The 19,609-nt window shown below is 49.5% G+C and overlaps 1 protein-coding gene across 3 annotated transcripts in view; it reads left to right on the forward strand.

Annotated features, from left to right (window-relative positions):
* Pald1 (phosphatase domain containing paladin 1) overlaps positions 1-19,609 on the forward strand; it is a 59,580-nt gene that overhangs the window by 9,270 nt on the left and 30,701 nt on the right. For 2 of the 3 annotated variants that reach the window (XM_090346483.1, XM_090346485.1), the window contains exon 2: positions 18,590-18,803. In XM_090346483.1, coding sequence (XP_090202609.1) covers positions 18,619-18,803 — 185 coding nt within the window. In that variant the 5' untranslated portion in view covers positions 18,590-18,618. Of the gene's footprint in view, positions 1-14,989; positions 15,091-18,589; positions 18,804-19,609 lie in introns of those variants that run through there. The other variant, XM_090346484.1, reaches the window with a different exon arrangement.

Below are 19,609 nucleotides of genomic sequence, written 5' to 3' on the forward strand. Positions count from 1 at the left end.
ACAGTGCCCAGCTCCTGAACCCCCGCCTCTGTTACCTGCTCAGTTGTGTGAGCCATGTAGGTGGATGGATGATTCTGTGTAATCAGACCTCACAATGAAGCTGAGACTGCCCGAGAGTGATCCCAAACACCTGCCCAAATGGGGCACCCATATGATACTGCCGAGCTGGCTCATTTGAGGGCAGATAAGAGCGAACAGTGCTGCCATTGAAACTCTACAGAATGGCTCTTCAGCCCACTTTCCATGAGAATCAGGAATTGGCACGGTCATCCATGGGCTTTGCATGTTTCCTGTTGATGCCATCCCTGTGAGTGACCTGCTGGACTGCTGGGCTCTTGTGGGGTTGGAGGTGGCTCACCTCCCACTGTTTTTTTTCCATATATTTTTATTGTAATTAATAGAAGGGTTACATTATATTCACCAGATAGAAGGTGCATTAATTCACATACATTGATACCCTTTCTCATGTCTTGGTCCCCATTTCCCTCCCCCCCACCTCCCACTGTTTTTTGATCCCAATCTCACCCTTTGTTTGTGCTGCCCCTTCACGGAGAAGGAAGACCTGAAACAGGAGCAAACTGAGGCCTGCAATTGTAAGGCATGGTTTGCTTATGTGATGGTTATGAAAAGACCAGAGAATGCTGCCCTCCCCTCTCTTCCCCCTCCTCTCCTCCCTCCTCCTTCCTTCCCCTTTCCCCTGCCCCCTCCTTTCTTTATTGTCAGTCATGGGGCTTGAACTCCGGGCCTAGATGCTGTCTCTGAGCTTATTTTGCTCAAGGGCTAGTGCTCTGCCACTTTGAGCCAACAGTGCCACTTCTGTTTTTCTGATGGTTAATTGGAGATAAGAGCCGCCTGGATTTTCCTGCTTAAGCTGGCTTAGATCTGTGATCCTTAGATCTCAGCCTCTTAAGTGGCTAGGATAATAAGTATGAGCCATTTGTGCCTACCTCTAGCCTTTTTTTTCTTTAAATTCTGGGTGTTGAGGATCAAAGCCAGGAGGACCTCACACATGTTAACCATAAACACTGCTATCAACTCATTCTCAAATTAGGTGGTTTTTGTTTTTGTTTTTTTTTTTTGCTAGTCCTGGGCTTGAACTCAGGGCCTAGACACTGTCCTTGGATATGTTTTACTCAAGGCTAGTGCTCTGCCACTTGAGCCACAGTGCCACTTATGGCTATTTTATGTGGTACCAAGGTGTTGAACCCAGGGCTTTATGCATGCTAGGAGAGCACTAGCTCCTGACCCCAAATTAGGTATTTCAAAGTGTCAAACCTAGTGGTATTTAGTACATTCATAATGTTGGCAACTGTTACTTATATCTACTTCTAAAACATTTTTATCACTCTCCCCCCCCCCCCCTAAGAAAACTCCAGGGCTATCAAGCATTTGCTCCTGATTCTTCCTGCCTGGCCTCTGGCCCTTGTACCTAACATTGCCTGGGCATGGTTGGTTCTGGAAAGTCCCTGTGAATGGCATTGTGTCCTCTCTGGGTGGATGGGCTTTGTTTTCCTGCTGTGCTGCACTGACCTCAGAAAGTTCCTCTGTCTTCACAGGGCCCAGGGCCTGCCACTTCCCTCTGAGACTGTGAAGTGCGGAAACTGTGTTCCCGGGCTCTCTGTGCAGCCCTCCTGCATACCGTCTGTCCCATTGGGGGTTGGTGGCTACCTTGGGACTCTTGCTATTCAGCATCTAGAAGTGATCTGTTATTCTCATACAGAAATGGTGGGGGCCACAGGCTGGGAATGTGGCTTAGTGGTGAGAGTGCTTGTCTAGTATGCATGAAACCTGGGTGGGCCACGAGGTCCTTCCCCTTTCCCTCCCCTCACCTGTCCTGGGAGCTGGCCAGGCAGCCAGTGCCACTCCATGACTGCAGCAGGCTCCAGACAGGGCTGCAGCTTTTGCTCTTGTCCCCTCTCTCCTCTATCTAACACAGCAGCTAGAGAGACTTTGTCAGTACATAGAAATCAGATCAGCATGCCCTCTGTCCTGCCCCCGCCATTTTTGAACCTGACAATCAGTGGTGGCTTCTGGGGCTCCCACACCGTTAACCATGCTCACGCTCACGCTGGCTGCTTCACGGCTCCTGTGGCATACCAGGTGCCTATTACCTCAGGACCTTTACCGTGGTGTCTCTTCTACCCACCGCAGTGCTTTTCCTTTGGTGAACACTGTAGCTTGCCATGTCACTTTTTCAGTTTTCCTCCAACTTGAGCCCAACTTTTGGGTGCCCTGTCTAAAATTCTGTCGATAATTTCTGTAGCTTCTCATACCATCTGTTTTCCTAATTCCTGAGGTTTATTGCTCTATCTTGTGCTACTAGGACCATGACAGGCATTCTTCCCTGTGTTGTCAGCTCCGTGAGCTCTGCCTCACACATACAAGCGCCCCGGAGATGTTTGTAGCATGGCTTTGTGACAGAACTGGAAGAACAATTTACAGATGAGGATGTGAGCCTCTGAAGGTTAGAGGAGCCCAGCTACTCAGGAGGCTGACGTCTGGAGGACTGCAGTTTGAAGCCGGTCCAGGCAGAAAAGTCTATGAAAGTCTATCAATAATTAACCAGCAAAAACCTGGACTGGAGGTGTGGTTCAAACAGTAGAGTACCAAGCAAGCACAAGGCCCTGAGTCCAAACCCCAGTGCCATCCAAATAATAATATGAAGAAAGGTTGGTGGAACCTTGGCTCTTCATTCCTGCCTAGCACTATTTTGCTGACCAAGTGCACCTTCCTCCGCCCTTCCACTGTCTCCAGGAATGTCCACCTGGAGGGTTGGAGCCATGGAAGTCCCAAGTGTGCAGTTTGAGCCTGCCGCCTTGGAGTGCTCGGGCTCGCTGTGTGCTGGGTATGGGGTCAGCAGGTGGGTGAGTTTCTCTAGTAAACCGCAGGGTAGCCTGAGGCAGAAGCCTATCCTTCCAGTGGGGAGGTGGGGAAAGCAGCCCTGGTTCTTCACCACCTCAGGGCATTTGCATAAGCTCTGCCCTCTGCGGGGCATGCTTTCCCACCCGGCCCCTGTCTTCCTGTTCTCCATGTTAACTTAGGCCCTCTCTGTGACTGCTGTATCTAAAATATGTCTCCGGCCTGCCTTCCCCTTTCTGTCTCAGCCAGTGGCTGCCCACATCACAGTGTACAACGACGATGTGCCATCGTTGCATTTCTTGGTTGACTCTTCTTTTGGACTACCCACTCTCTGGTCCCTGAATGGTCTTTTGGTCATCCCTAGAAAGTAGACGTGATCTTCGTTTTGCAGATGAGGGTGCTTGGCTCAGAGAGGTTCCTACTTTGGCCAGGTTCACACAGCATACCATTGGTGAACCAGACTTGGTTGTCAGGTACTCCTGAATTCTGGTGACACTTCCATAGCCTGAGAATGGAGCTGATTGGTGGCAGTGGGTCTATCTCTCCAGCTGCAGATGGGCCTTACTGTCCTCAGTGCAAGGCTGGTGGGGGCGTCGTGGCCAGGGCACGTGAGGCAGGATGTTCTTCCTGGCAGGACTTTCCATGAACAAACAGCTACCAGGAGCTGTGGGACAGAGGGGACAGATAAACAGGAAGAGAGAGAGACGCAAAGCCTTGTCTTTTCCTCTGTGCCTTCCTCCTTCGGTGGCCTCTGTCTTGAGTTCTAGGTTGTGGCGTGTCCTGCCAGGCTCCATCCACCCAGAGTTGGGAGAGCCCCTTGAATCCTAGTGGGAGCTTGTTTTGCCAAGTGGTGGGATGAGCCTGGCATTTAGGACTACCAGGTTCAAATCTTAGTGCTGCTATTTCTTTTTAAGTCCTGGGGCTTGAACTCTGAGCCTGAGTTTTGTCCCTGAGCTTTTTAACTCAAGGTCAGTGTTCTACCACTCCAACCACTATTCTATTTCTTGCTCTTTCTGCAATTAGTTGGAGATAAGTCTCATGGACTTTCCTGCCTAGGCTGGCTTTGAACTGTGATTCTCAGATCTCAGCCTCCTGAGTAGCTATGATTACAGGTGTGAGTCACTGGCACCCAGCCTGTATTTTAAGATTTTTAATTACTTATTGTTTGCTTATTTGGCAGTATTAGGGCTTGAACCCAGGGCCTTCAAGCTTAGTAGGTAGGTGCTCTAGCCATGTCTGAAAAGTGTGTGTGTGTGTGTGTGTGTGTGTGTGTGCCCTGGAGCTTGCACTTGGAATCTGGATGCTGTTCTTGAGTGTTTTTTGTTCAAGGTTATTTCTCAGGTAGGTGTTGAATTTTCGCTTTGCTGATTTCCAACCTCAATTTTCCTACTTGGCATCCCTTAGCACATTGGGATGACAGACAGTACTGCCAAGCCCTCCTTGGTAGTTGAGATGAAGTCTTGCTACCTTTTTAGGTCTAGGCTGTTCTTGAACCCGGATCTTCCTGATCTCTACCTCCAGGATTGCTAGAGATGACAGGGGGCTGCTTAGGGGGCAGCTGAGGTGGAGCTGAGGCTGGGAGAAGCAGCCTGCTTGCTCAGTGCCTTGTGGCACTTATGGTTTCCCTTCTCTTTACAGAGAAACCAAATGTGGTTGGAGTTGATGACATCAGGCCAGTTAAGCCTCAGGCCTCAGAGATCCCAGAGATACATGCGGCTGTTGCTGTGATGGCTTTGTACATGGTCACCGCCATAGCTCAGCTGTCCAAGGTTGATGCAGGCCGCAGTCATGCCTCGCTCCTAGTGCTGGTCCTGGCAGCTGAGCACACCCCACAAGCACACCTAATGTCTGGCTACCATCTTTAAGACACTTGGACTTCATCCTATCCCCAGCCCATTCTCTCTTTGGCCTGACAATATTGCATTATTCCTTAGGAGGCTGTGGGAAGCAAAAAGCAACATGCCATTCCTGTCATCGTCGTGTTCCCCCCCCCCCCCCCCCGCCTCATGTGCCCTTCCAGGTTCAGCTCCATTGCCTGTCTCTTCAGGAAGCTTTCTCTTCTGCTGTGCAGCTAGCTGTAGTCCCCTCATCTGAGAATTGGAGCTGCTAGGAGTAGAGAGAAGAGGGCCTGGTGAAACCTGGCCCACTCAGGGTTAAGTCCCTCCCCTGCCAGGGCCGGAAGTGAAGAGGACAGAGTGTGAAATGAGGTCATTTTCCTGCCTGGGGTCCGCCGTGTGCCTGGTCTTCCGTAGTAAATCCTGTTTCCTCCTCTGCATGCCAACACACTCCCGCTCCCATGACCCTGTAGGCCTCCAGCAGGTGGGGCTCCCGATGGAATGTTGGCCTGTCGTCCATCCGTCCATCTGGTATGGTCCCTTCCTGTGGGGGATAAGCCATCACCTTTCCTGTCTCTGCCTCCCACTGGGCGCTGATGAGAACCATGACGTGGAGTCTGAGGGAAGCCACCTGAGGTCAAGTGCTGTGTCCTTTCAATAGTGGGGACACCAAGGTTTGGAAGGGTAGACTAGAAGCCAGGCCCCTGGGCTATACTCTAGTTGTGGATGTGTGGACTCTGGGCCAAGGTACCCCTTGCAGGCCAGTGGTGCGTGAGGAAGCTGTGTCTTCTTTGGGCTCTGTTTCTTCAAGGGAACCTGAGCTGCCTGTGTGTTCTGGAGCTGACCTGGTCAGCTGGGGAGCAGCTCTGTAGAAAACCAGCCACAAAGGCAAGGCTTGGCCAGGGTTCTGGACAGGACAGTTGCTGGCTGTCTACCCAGGGCTGTCTGACTTCAGTGACCTGGTGTTTCCCATGGTGACACTTCACCTGTGTCACCTTGGGTGTCCCCAGTGCTGCAGAAGGGCCAGCTTAGCTTTGGCTGCAAAGCTGCTGCTAAACCATGGCTGCTGATACAGTGGCCAGGCTGCACGGTCAAACGGGCATCCAGAGGCCCCCGGGCACTAAGAATGCTAAATACAAATGTGAATAAAGATATTCAGGAAGAGGAAAAAACCATCTGGATTCACCACAGATGTGTTGAGATTTATCATTTCAGAAGCTCTCTGTGTGTGTGTGTGTGTGTGTGTGTGTGTGTGTGTGTGTGTGTGTGTGTGTAAGTAAGTGTAAGAGTGGCATTGTTTTCCCCTTTTGTGAGTCTCTTTGATGTCTGGCTCAGTAGAAGCCAGATGGATTCTCCTGTCCGCTTATGCCTTCAGTGTGTCGTGATGCAGTTCTGTAAGGAACATGCAGCTTTGCATAGATAAGTAGCTAGAAAGGGAGGAGTGTTTTATTAGCTTGTGGATATTTTTCTTTAATACTGCATACAAATTTACAGGTGGTAGGTTTTTAGAACTTAATTAAAATGTGGAACATATATATATATATATATATATATATATATATTTAAGAGACAGGGTCTCTCTCTGTAGCCCAGGCCAGGTTGGCCTGGGACATCTTCTCTTTCTCTCTCTGTAGCTTAGACTAGCTTTGAATTTAGAATCCTCTTGCCTTGGCCTCCTGAAGGCTGGGATTATAGGTATGCGTATCATACCTGGCTTCATAATCTTTTTGTTCTTTGTTACATTAAAATCCCTTGGACTGTGTTACACATTGGCTCTGGTGTGTGTGTGTGTGTGTGTATGTGTGTGTGTGTGTGTGTGTGTGATTTTGTAACATCAAAAGCATTGGTCATTGGGAAAATTAGTAATGTATATCTTCCAAGTCTGAACAGACCTTGTGTCATCATTTTAAAATTAACATCATGGGCCGGGAGTTTGGCCTAGTGGTTAAAGTGCTTGCCTAGCATGCATGAAGACCTGGGTTCGATTCCTTGGTACCACATACATAGAAAAAAGCCGGAAGTGGTGCTGAGGCTCAAGTGGTAGAGCTCTAGCCTTGAGAAAGTCCAAGGACAGTGTTCAGGCCCTGAGCTCAAGCCCAGGACTGGCAAAAATAAAATAAAATAAAATAAAATTCACGTCATGAATTGCCATTCATGTCATTGTACTTGTCATGAGACACACCTCTGAAAGGGGAATCTGCTAAGCTCCCAGTGACTGACCCAGGTTTTCCTGAATTCTGATCTTCCATTGAAAGCCCCAGTTCACCTATCATTGGTAATACATGCGAATTTATCTTGCACCCTTATGAGAAAACACTTGCAGCTTGAAAGGCTTTATGCATACTTCCTATTTCAGCATGCAGAACAGCAAAAGGCTGTTGACTGAAGGGGCTGAGATTCAGGGAATGAATTGTTTTTACTTTCTCCTCAAGGACAGTCACTTTTTTAAATAAAATTTTTAATTTTTTAATGTTGTGGTAATGTGTAGAGGGGTTAAAGTTATATTCACCAGGTAGTAGGTGCATTGCTTCTCACACATTAATACCCCTTTCATGTTTTTGTCCCCATAACTCTCTCCCCACCCCTCCCAATCATAGTGTTTTCTCCTCTTCCCTTTCCTATTAAAAATAAACAAATAAACGTATATACAGTATACCAGGTAACAAAGTCAGATACAAGTAACAATATGAACTTAACCAAAGGGCAGAAAAGAGAAGCGAAATAATATAGTACATTAAGAACAACAATCACACAAGAAAGGGCAGTCACTCGTATGTACATAACACTGGCACATTTTGTTACTGGGCCTGTGTATCTATGAAGAACATAGGCTAGTTGCAGAAGGCTCAAGTTTCACTCTCTGTGGCACCGTGTGTGTGTTACACTGAGATTTGAACTCAAGGTCTCCTGCTTTGCTCAGCAAGTATTCTACCACTTGAGTCACGGGTCCCAGCCATTTACCATGGCTTTTGTGCCATCAGATGTCATCCCATAAGAAAGTAGAATGCTATCCTGTTAATTGATTTAACCTGTGGACCCCTGGAAGGAAAGTGGTGGGAACCCTGGGGTCCTTGGAGCAAGCTTGCAGAACTATGAGATCAGATGACAGACACCTGGCTTTACTTAGCACAGTGCTGTGTACTCTCTTGGGATCAGTGCATGTCACCTGCTCTCAGCAACCTTGCAAGAACACTGTGTGAGAGCCCAGCCTAAAGCTCTTTGGGGTTAAGAATTCATTGTGTGTGATTTGCAGGAGCCCATGTTTCTGGTCCCTCAGAGAGACAGGGAGGCATGTGACTAGATGGATGAAGAAACCCAATGATGTTGAGCAGGTGACTGACTCCCGTGAGTGGTGATCAGCTTCTTAGGAGACCCCCCCCCCCCGGCCCTCAGAGCCATCACCCCTTCCCCCATTTGTGGTATCAACAGTTGCTGGCCTCCATGTCTCCATGTCATTAGCCTTAGCTGCATGGAATTCTGGGGTCATTATTCTCCACCTACCATTCTCCACAGGCGATCCAACAGGATGACTTGCTATGGAATTAGCATCATGTTCTGGGCCCTGGGCTAAAACTACTTGAGACATCTTACTTGCTTGTGGCAGACATTGGCAAAGTTGATCCCTTATTTTATTCATTCAAGTATTTGCTTTGTACCAAGCACTGGCGAGGCACTGAGATGCCATTGAAGGTCCAGGGGCCTAGAGAGCCCTTTGTGAGGTGAGTGTGGGGTGGATGGGTGGGTAGGGGTGCTTAGGAAGGCTTCCTACCCATTAGTGGGTAGGATGGAGGGGAGGTAGGATGAGTGAGGCAGGAAGCTGTGGAATGGGTGCTGGGAGGCTGGAGTGATGCCCACAGGCTCCACCTGTTGCCCTCATACTACCTAGAAGGTGAGGAAGTATCTGCTTATGCCAGGTGAGACCGGACTGGACCAGGGCCATTCAGAGGAACAATTCTGCTTTTGGTGGCAGCCTCTATGTCCTGGCCTGCTGTCATATTTCATTATTGAGTACCTGCAACAGTCTTTTGATGTTGCCAGCTGTTCCAGGGACTAGGAGAGAAGTTCAGTCCATTGGAATTCCATGCCAGTTGGGAGTTGGGTGTAGTAGGCTGGGCCAGGGGGCTGGGTCTGCTCATGAGGACTTACAGAGATCAGCTTGTGATTCATCCTTGTGTCTGCATCAAGTCCTTTGTGCCCAACTGTCCCTGCTCACTGTGCTCTGTCCTCTGGAGCAGGAGAGCTCTGCCCTTGCCGGGGTCTTGCTGGGCCTTGGCAGCCACAGGCAAAAGAGATGTAGGGGACAAAGGATAGGAAGTATCCGGTCCTGCCACCACTGTGTAGTGATTGGATAGGTCTCTGGCTACCCGTGGACCTGTTTTCTCTTCTGTAATGTAAAAGGAACTGAGGAGCCTCTGGTTTTCATCCTAAGGCACATATTGGTGCCCAGGGGGATATGTGTGTGTGTGTGTGTGTGTGTGAGAGAGAGAGAGAGAGAGAGAGAGAGAGAGAGAGAGAGAGAGAGAGAGAGAGAGAGAGAGAGAGGGGGGGGGGGAGAGAGAGAGAGAGAGAGAGAGAGAGAGAGAGAGAGAGAGAGAGAGAGAGAGAGAGAGAGAGAGAGAGAGAGAGAGAGAGAATCTGTGTGTACATGCATGCACACATCTTTGTTGGGAATTGGGGGACAACTAGGGCAGGTGTAAGGTGCTGCGAGCCTCTGCTCTAGGTGCCTGAACCCAGTCCTCTGGCCTCAGGGTAGGGGAACCCTGTAGTGTGGAGACTTCCTCTGTGTTTGTTCTGAAGCTGAGGCAGATGTTTCCTGCAGCTGGCTGCTCAGTCCCCTCCCCAAGACAGACAGGCCTATTTTTAGCTCCATTGTTACTGCCCTGGGCATCTGGCTGCCAGGGGTGGGTTGGAGGCTGTGGTCCCAGGCCTTTCCCTGGGGCTGGCACACTCTCTTGCTTCTTCCCAACCCTCACTGGCAAAGACGGGAGGCTTCAGGGGATCTGGGGGCTCTTCTGGGGGCTGAAGCAGCAGGGAGAGTTCAGCCTTTCCTGTGTCAGGCAGAGAGCTCCCTGGTCCCATTGATTTGTTCCATCTGCTAACTGGAACGGTCAACAGCCCCTGCTTCCTCATGGAGTGCTAGCATTCCCTTCCGTCCTGGGACTTCCAGCCCATAGGCTGGAGGGGCTTGAGCCCCAGAGTGGGGAGATTAGACAGATTTAGCAGTCCCCAGGGTGGGTGGGGTTCTACTGGCCTTTGATGGCTGGGTGGAGGGGTGAGGATGGCCTAGCATATAGAGGCAGGGAGGGGCTCTGTATTCCAAGATGCCCTCTAGGGCTGGGGCTGCTCTGAAGTGTCTTCCTGGGAGGGGTTCCAGGGTGAGCCTGGTGGGGTGGGGGGCGGGCTCTGCAGCCCCTTCCTAGTTGCCCTTGGAATCTACCATCAGAGACTGCCATCCACAGAGTGGCTGTGCCCCAGCCCTACATTGAGCCTTTATGAAATGCCATGATGTTGCAAACCACTCCTTGACTAGCCTCTCACTTTGCACATGGAAACTAAGTGTGGCCCAGAGGGGGCTGGGCTGACCTGGAGGCCTCAAAAAGCCAGGGCCCAGGGCCTCATGAGCGCCATAGGCTGTAGCACCATAGGACAGATGAGATTGGGCTATGCCTAGAAGAATGGGGAGGGAGTGGAGGGTGAGAAGAATCAGGGAAATATTGAGTGCTGAACAAGTGAGTTTAGCTGGTGAGGGGTGCAGGAGTGGGAGGAATGGAGACAAGACCCCAGAGTGTGCTTGTGTTTTTTGTTTTCATTTTTCCCAGCTCCTTGAAAAGATGCCTCTGTTCTCATGGGGTTAAGGAAGGCACAGTTGGGATTTGAGTGCATGTTCCCATGGGCCCTCGGCTCCAAGGGCCCTCCAGAGAAAGCCACCTAAGAAGGCCTGGTGGGGTCTTGGGAGACTGGGTTACTGTTGACCTTGCAGAGTCCAGATAATCTTATCCCCATTTCGGCAGTCCCCCCACTTTCCTACCATGTTGTGTTCCTCCTGCAGGCATTGAAGCCCAGCTGTGGCATTTCCACACTCCTCCTTGTTGAGACTACCAGCCTTCACTCTCACATGACCTCTTCTTGCTTTCCAAGGACTGTCATGGCTCCCAAGGGCCCTGGAGGGACAAGGAGGGTTCTGCCCTCCAGATGGGCTGCTCTGTGCTCTCCCTCTGTGGAGGGAGCAGCAGAGGCCCGCTCTCCATCCCTGCATTAGAACATTCTCCATCTCTGTGCTGATGGCGGGGTGCGGGTTGTGAAGTCTTGAGTGTGTATCTCTTCAGCTGTCCACGGGGCCCTGGTGGCCTTGATTTATGTCTTTTGCATTCTTTGAAACCGCCACCATAAGATCCTGGAGTTTCTTCGCCTGAACAACTGACCCTCTGGCCTGTAGCACAGCCTGGCCGCCAGCAGGGAAAGTTTTCCTGTAAGAGGGGGAGAAGTTCTGTCCCCATGGCCTGGGGTCACTGAGGGTCGGACCTAAAAATAACAAAAGTGTATTAGTCAGGATTAGATTTGGCTGCAAGGAATAGGAAAAACCAAATAATAGTAGTTTATACAAGATGGAAGTTTATTTCTCCATCCTGTCCAAGCCCAAAACTTTGCAAATCAGGCCTGGCATGGTGGCTCCACTCCATAGTTTCCTTAGGAAACTTGGATCTCATTCATTCATCTGTGTGGCTTCTTGCATTTAAGATGGCTGCAGAACTCCGATCATCACATCGGTGTTTCAGGCAGCAGGGTGAAAAAAGAAAGACACCTCCTATTAGGAAGGATTCAGTGACATGTGACACTCTTCCTGTGACCTCCTGTTACAGTTTAGTCGTATGACCCCAATATCTATCAAGGAGGTATAGGCAGTGAAGTCTTGATCCTGGGTCATGACTAAAGGAACCATTTCCAATCCGCTTGGGGAATGAAGGTGTTGTAGGCATTTTGATTGAACTTGAGGGTGTTCCAGGTTGAGAAACGACCAGGTCTTGAGGGTGCACAGTCTCTCAGAGGGAAATGCAGAGGTAGAGTAGGCAGTCCTGCCTGAGCTCAGAGAGAACATACCCCAAGCCAAGAGGCCTGGGGAGAGAGGCCACCTACATGTCAGAAACCAGCTTGGAGTGAACACAGGCACGGAAGGGGAGGCAAACCTTTGCTGTGATCACATTGCCTCTGACGGTGGTGGACAGGAGCTGGAGCGCTCAGGCTTGGGAAGGAGAGGACGCTGTGGGTACCAGGATCCCCATAGACCAGGTGCAGCAATGGAAGGATTAGATCCCCAGACCTTCAGGGGTCAGGCTAGGCCCAGCCTGGTGGACACAGGCTTCCCTATTGAGGGAGGCCAGCCCTGGACACTTTCAGAGATGCAGAGATTGGGATTTTTATTGAGATGCTTGGTGTGTGGGCCCAGGCGGCTATATGGAGCAGGAACCGGTCTCTGGGGGCCTAGAATGTTCATGCGTGGCCCCTGCATCTCGGAGGCATTGAGTCTTCAAGGACAAAACCCAGCATGGATTTTCACTTGTGGAAATCCAGCTTCTCATAGGACACCCCATTACGTTGTTTAAAAAAAAATTATTTTTGAAATGTGTCTTAGCTCCAGCATTTTTTTTTTCCTTTTGGGCAACTTAGACCTACAGATAGATAGGTTGAAGGAGTGCAGTGGGCGCCAGTCCCTGTTGTCTGTCCTGGCTTCTCGGTAAGCCCTAAGGTTCCAGGCATTCGGCTGCATCACTCACCCTTCTACCCTGGCTCCTGGGGACTGGGGCCTTCTCAAATCTGTGACGCAAGGATATCACTTCCTTATCTCATGAGTCTCCTTATACAGGTTTCCTCATTGTCCAAAAGCCACCTGGTGAGTCATTCTGTGCATACCCCCAGAGATATAACTGCCCTTCTTGGAGGCTGGGGACCGAAGCCAGCTAGAACAGGTTCCCTTTCCAGAAACCAAGTGATTGCTGGCTAACTGCTACCTGTCAGGTGAGCAGAGAGCGAGGTTCTCCCCCTCCCGGGGCAGGCGGACACATATGTATTTGGAACCTCCCCTCAGCCCCATCCCTCTGTGCTGTCCAGTTGGCCTCCCAGTGTGTGACACCCCATTTCTCCCCGGACCTAGCCCCTTTCAAGGGTCTTCTTGCTTTGTGGGTTGAAGCCTGGAGTTTGGCACCACCCCACTGAGCTGGCCTCACCTGCTAATAAACACATGGTCCTCTTCCCAGGCAGGCCCTTCTCCAGCCTCTGAGGGTATGACAGCGATTCATAGACTCTTTCCAGACTCGACAGAACAATGACTGTTTTGAAAATCGCTAAGACAATAAAGAGAGGTCTCCTTTGGCACAGCTCCCAGACAGCTTTGATGTTCCTAGTTTTACAAAGGAGAAGGCTGGGGGGAAAGGTTGTGAAGGGACAGGACTAGGGTATCCCTGAAGGTGAAGACACAGGACAGGGATCCTCCCTTGCTGCCATTGGGTATCTTGCCTTGGCCCTGATTAGCCATCCCTTTCTAAACTGGGGGATTCTCAGAAGTGTGTGTGTGTGTGTGTGTGTGTGTGTGTGTGTGTGTGTGTGTGTGTGTGTGTGTGTGGTGGTGGGGGGGAGATAGGCAGACTAGGATTTGAACTCAGAACCTTATGCCATCCAGGCTAACTGTCTTCCACTTGAGCCACACCCCAACCCTTTTTGCTTTATATTGTTATTTTGGCAAGTACTAGAGCTTGAACTTAGGGTCTGGGTACTATCCCTGAGCTTTTTTTGCTCAAGGCTAGCACTCTACCCCTTGAGTTATAGCTCTACTTACTGGCTTTTCTGTGTATGTGGTACTGAGGAATTGAACCCAGGGCTTCATGCATACTAAGCAAGCATGCTACCACTAAGCCACATTCCCAGCCCACATTATTTTATTAAAATTTTCTCCCCCCATGATGGGGTCCTTCTCAGACGTCTATGAGGGGGGTAAAATGTCAATGGAGCCCACGAATAATCCTGGGAACACAGACTCCGGAGACCAGACTCTCAGTGCAGATCTAACTTTATTTTAGAAAATGTGCTCGCTAAAATACAGATCGAGTGGTGGCAGTTGTTGGGTCTTTCCCGAATGCGACTCTCAGTCAATGCTGTCCTGAGACACGCCCCGGCTCCTGCTCCAGGCGGGAGGAGCCAGGCGCCCTCTGGCTCCGGACTGCTTGCGTCACTGAGTGTCCAGCACAGAGTCATGGAAGCACAGGTGGAAAGCAGCCTGGGCTCCTACACCACTAGCTAGGAGTCCCCACAGATCCCCCTTTTTCTTTATTTATGGACACTCATAACGGAATGTAGGATGGGGCCCAAATGGTGTGCAAAGACATTAGCTAGACAGCATCCAGGCAAGCCTGGATAAACTCAACCAACTTAGCTAAAGCAAACATGGGTCCTGCTGCTGTAGAAATGAGTGTGGTGGGCCAAAGAGGACTAGGGCTGGACGGGTTTCAGATGGGATTGGGGTGAACGGGAATCATGATACCCTGTTAAAGGCACAGCCCCCATGTCCTCCCCAGCATGCTTTGAGGGAGGACAATAGGGTTGCAGTTCCTCTGATGGTATTGATGGTAATCATATCACGGTCCATGCTTGGGGGTCAAATTTATTATTCCAAGCCTCCACAGTTCCTGTTTTCTTCTGGTTCCCATGCCGGGGTAGACATAGGATGAGGTAGCTTTGAGGAGAGTGTGGAGGCAGCGTCTGTGGCATCCATTTCCGGCAGAGCAGACATCCAGGGTGGTTTTGCTGGATAGATTGGTGTCGTAGGCCGTACTGGTGAGGTCGCAAAGGTGGAGGCAGAATTCAGGCCGGCTGGCTGCGGCTGGCAGTGCTGTCGCTGCCATTTAGTGGTGGCAGGAACTTGTAGATTGCGTGCTCCTGAAACTTGAGAGTTAGCAGTTAGGCAGAGAAGGGGAATCATGTCCTAGAGGGCGGAAGGGTTCGGGGCCTATGCCAGAGGTGGCCTTACGTTACATCACAAACCACAGCCACGCCTTCGGACCTGCGACAGGCGCCATCTCAGCCAGGTGTGCTCCCAAGACCAGGAGGTGAGCACTGGGCCATGAGTTAGGCCTCCTTTTCTACAGCATGGGTTTCCATTTCCCTGATGTGAGGTGCTCCACATCTCCCCCTTTTTGTTTCATTAGCAGGTGCTTGCCTTACTCGAGAGTGTGCCTGTCTTAGGTTGTTCCCCTCTGGGGATTTTACCCATCATTGACTACCACTCTAGCTCTCAGGCAATTCACCTATAGGGTTGGCAGACCCAAATGGAGATTTTAAGTAGGGGAGACGGCCGACATCCACAAAGGAAACCCTTCTATCCTCTGGTCTACACCTGTACCTCCTGGTAAGGGCTGGGGCCACCCTCATACGGTTTCCAGTCCCTGTCTCTTTATAATGGCACACATGAGTCAAACTCTCATTCCATTATTAACAGAGGGGCCGGCCCCTAAGGGGCAGGGGGGTGGGTGAGGTAGCATGATGCTTATAAGAAGGGGAAAATCCTTTAGACTCGAAATTTAAAAGTTCAATGTAAATAAAGCATCAATGAGCTTATCTTGAGGCCTCATCCCTTAGGAACCTGTATCCCCCTATTTATATTTGTTTTTTTAGGGGGTCTTAGGGGCAAGAGTGGGCTAGCTAAGGTCCCAGGAAGATCCATCTTCTGTAACTTCTTCAAGCTGACTCGGGGTGTTGTCTCTAAAAGCTTAGCCTATTTTACAGATTGATAGGCACACGGCCTCAGATAAACAAGCTTCTTTCCTGAATTTGTGGCTGGTGTCAACCCACAAAATCTGCTCACTTAGGGCTTTGAGCAAAATTATGATTGTAAACTACCCATTTATTTTGTCAACCTTAAGTTTTAACTACCTACTATCATACTGATAAGTTCCTGCCCAGTAGACACAGGCATTAATAAGGCATTGTCCCATCGACATTTCACTTGGTTGGTTGCTGGACTTGAACTCAGGGCCTGAGCACTGTCCCTCAGCTCTCCAGCTCAAGGCTAGTACTCTGCCACTTTGAGCTCCAAAGCAACTCTGCCTTACCAGCACTCTGCTGGCAGATTAGAGATCACAGTCTCACAGGGACTTTGCTTTGCCTGGGCTGGCTCAGAACTGCAGTTTTCAGATCAAGGAGTCCTATAAAGGCCATTTTACTCCAATTAAAGCAACAAAGTGATCAACACAGAAGTAGTCTCTAAGCATGATCTTACCTGGAACTTGGTAAGGGCCAAAATTACATCTGCTGTACTTTTCTGTGGGCCCACTGGAAACTGTTACAAACAAACTTACAAGGGCGAACTGAAATAGCAGTTAAACAATCATTTTGTTAGCCCTAATTTTCCTTTTTACTCTTTTTAGAAACAAACATTTGGGATAACCTCACTTCCAAATTTTGTCCAGAAACCCAGCTCTAATTTTCTTTAAAACTTTAATACTCAACACTTTAGTTAAATATTTCTCTTAAAACCCCTTTTCTCCAATTTAATACATCTTAGGGGGCAAGTTTAAGAAATACTAATCATATCACCCACTTTACCATTAGATTTCCAGTGTCAGTCTGCAAGGAAGAGACAGGATGAAGCCCCATCCTTTCTAGAAAACAGACAGGCAAAGTTTTTGAAACTGAACTCATAACAAGAAAATTGGGCTCAGTCAGATACACTTAACACATAAACATGAACTCAGATGAATATTCTCACCAAACAGCTTATTTAGCCATGTTTTGCTGGTGGGACTCACACGTTCTTTCCTGCTCCATCCCCTGCTTCTCCATCTCTTTCTTCTCCCCTTCCTTCCCCCTCCTTCCTGCCTGCTTTTCTGCTTGGAGACACAGGGCTCATTCTTTCCACCATTGCTGACCTTAAAAAAGAAAAGAAATTGAACAGTGTGTGAAGAGCTGGTGATGGGGCTCTTGTAAATACATGGTGCTGTGTATGTGTTAGCTGAACTGTTGGGAGACTCCTGGGAACTTTCAAGAATGTCAGGGCTGAGTGGAAGTGGGAGGGAAGCCAGCAGTGGTTTGCGAAGGCTCTGGAAAGGTGGATGAGTCTGGTAGTCAGCCATTCTGAGTCCCCAGAGAAAGAGGGGGCACTGGGGAAGGAGCCTGAGCATAGTAAGAGACTGCCTTCGGGGGTGGGGTGGGGGGAGGCATCTGCCTGGAGACCCAGAGCTGGGGTTCAGGTTTGAGAGGGTGTGCACTGAGCTGAGCTTGCCCCTGGCTTTATGTGGACTCTGGCTGTTCCATTCGCAGCTTGAGTGCTGTGTGGCTGTGACAGGGTGAAGGGAATGCACAGTTGAGAGCAGCAGGGCAGCTAGGAAAGTCGCTGTAATCCAGGCTGCGGAGTACAGCTGGCAGCGTAGTTCTCTGGTGGTCTGTAGCCATTGAGCCATTAGGAAATGGCCTATCTGTGGTGTCTATCACCTTCTGCATGGAATTCCTAAATCCTTTCTCTTTCTTTTCCCCTTCCCCTTTCCTTCCCTTTCTCTTCCCTTTCCTTCCTCTTCCCAACTCTCTCCCCTGTCTTTGTTGTTTGTTTTTATTGTTGTTTTGGTATTCCTGGGGTCTGGGTACTGTCTTTGAGCTCCTTTTGCTCAAGCCTAGCCTTCTACCACTTTGAGCCACAGCTCCACTTCCCATTTTCCAGTGGTTAATTGGAGATAAGAGTCTCATGGACTTTCCTGACCAACCTGGCTTTGAACCATAATCCTTAGATCTCAGCCTCCTGAGTAGGATTACAGAAATAAGCTTCTTTCCCTCATTCTTTCTTCCCTCATTCTCTTCTAGCTCTTCCAAGGTATTCCATCCTTCCTTGTTAGGTAATTTTATTACTCTCTGCTCAGAGGGGGAAAATAAGTGAGCAAGTGCAGATAAGCCAAAGGTAGAGGTAAAAGTTGTTATAACTTCATCTTTTGGGAGCATCTAACATGGCCTTTTTTCTCACACCTCTATCTTGAATGAGAGGGGCGGGCAGGTACTTTAGAACTCCCACGATTCATTGAGCACCATCTTCTATCGGCTACAGGTAATTCCTAGTATTTTGTACTTGTAAACAACACCCTGGTCATGAGAACATCATTGTGGCCCATCATGTCAAACATATCCTTAAGTGTTTTCTTTGGGAAGAGTCCTACAAGAGGATTGCTGAGTTCCTGCTCAGTGCTGAGCTCAGAAGCCTGTGTTTACTTTGACAACAGGATCTGCTAAGAGCTCATCACCTGGCCTGCTGTCTCTGCTCTCACTTCAAGAGTTCATGGCTGCATCATCTTGCATGCATCATCTCTCTGTCCCTTCACCCCATCCCCCTAGTCTTGCATTCTTTGCTTCTCCCAGGCCGGAAGGCCTGGCCTTTGATTCCTGTCACTTCCTCATTTGTACTAGGGATTGTCAACTCTTTATTGTTATTGTTATTTTGTGCTGGTACTGGGGCTTGAACTCAAGGTCTAAGCATCATCTTTAGCTTTTTCATTCAAAGCTAATGCTCTACCACATGAGTCACAGAAGGCCGCTTCTGGCTTTTGGGTGGGTACTTGGAAATAGGAGTCTCACAGACTTTCCTGATGGGGTTGGCTTCAAACCATGATCACCAGATTTCACCCTTCTGAATAGCTAGGATTATAGATATGGGCCACCAAGCCCAGCTAAAGGTCCATCAGCTCTTAAGGGGCTAGGATTGGTCCTCATGTCTCAGTCTATAGAGGCACATGGCAGGCACCTAGGGGTCTGAGACTCTGAGACCCAGAGTGAGGAACAAGTTGGTCTGTTTGCAGCACTGCAGGAGCTCTGTGATGGGCTTCCTTCCTGCTGGGCTTCCCCAGAACTTCATGCTTTCTCACCCACAGGTCTGGGGTCCTGAGGCTGCCAGCAGACTATGGGTACAACGGCCAGCACAGCCCAGCAAACGGTTTCTGCAAGTGCCCCCTTTGAGGGTCTCCAGGGTAGAAGCACAATGGAGGGCAGGCATTCCCTCAGCGTCCACTCCTTCCATACCACGAGCTTGCACAACAGCAAGGCCAAGTCCATCATCCCCAACAAGGTGGCCCCTGTGGTGATCACGTGAGTAGCAGGGGAGGACATGGCTTGGGGACTTTCATGGAAGTTCAATGGCATACAACCTTTAGTGCTTATACATTGCTTCTAGTTGTGTGGAAGAAGATAGTGAGGCTCAGAGAAACAGTTTTTCTGGAGCCACACAGAGAGCCTGTAGCTGAGCTGGGTCTCCATGCTGAGTCTCTGCACCCTGGTTACTTGTCATGTCCACGGAGTGCATGGAGAAGAAAGTGGATGGGGGAGGGCAGGGGCGTGGCCTAGTGGTAGAGTACTTGCCTAGCATGCATGAAGCCCTGGGCTCAATTCCTCCTTACCACATACAATGAAAAAGCTGGAAGGGATGTTGTGGCTCCAATGATAGAGCACTAGCCTTGAGAAAGCATAGGGACAGTGCCCAGGCCCTGAGTTCAAGCCCCAGGACTTGTGAAAAAGAAGAAAAGGAAGTGAAGGAGGGTGGTCACAATTTTGAAAATACGCTTTTCATTTTTGGCAGTAATGATTTTTGAACTAAGGGTCTGCTTAGGCAGGTATTCTACCATTTGAGCCAAATGTCTAGCCTTGAAAAAGTTTATTTTTATTTTTCCACTTATAGGGCTTGAACTCAGGGCCTGGGTACTGTCCCTGAGTTTTTTTTTTTTTGCTCAAAGGTAGTACTCTACCACTTTGAGCCACAGTGCCACTTCTGGTTTTCTGGTGTCTTATTGGAGGAATTTATTGGACTTTATTGCCCGGTCCGGCTCTGAACTGCCATCCTCAGATCTCAGCCTCCTGAGAAGCTAGGATTGTAGGCAAGTGGTGCCCTGCTAAAATTT

This window comes from Megascapheus bottae, chromosome 15 (genome assembly GCF_031878675.1).
Source record: "Megascapheus bottae isolate mThoBot1 chromosome 15, mThoBot2.hap1, whole genome shotgun sequence".
NCBI classification, from domain to species: Eukaryota; Metazoa; Chordata; class Mammalia; order Rodentia; family Geomyidae; genus Megascapheus; species Megascapheus bottae.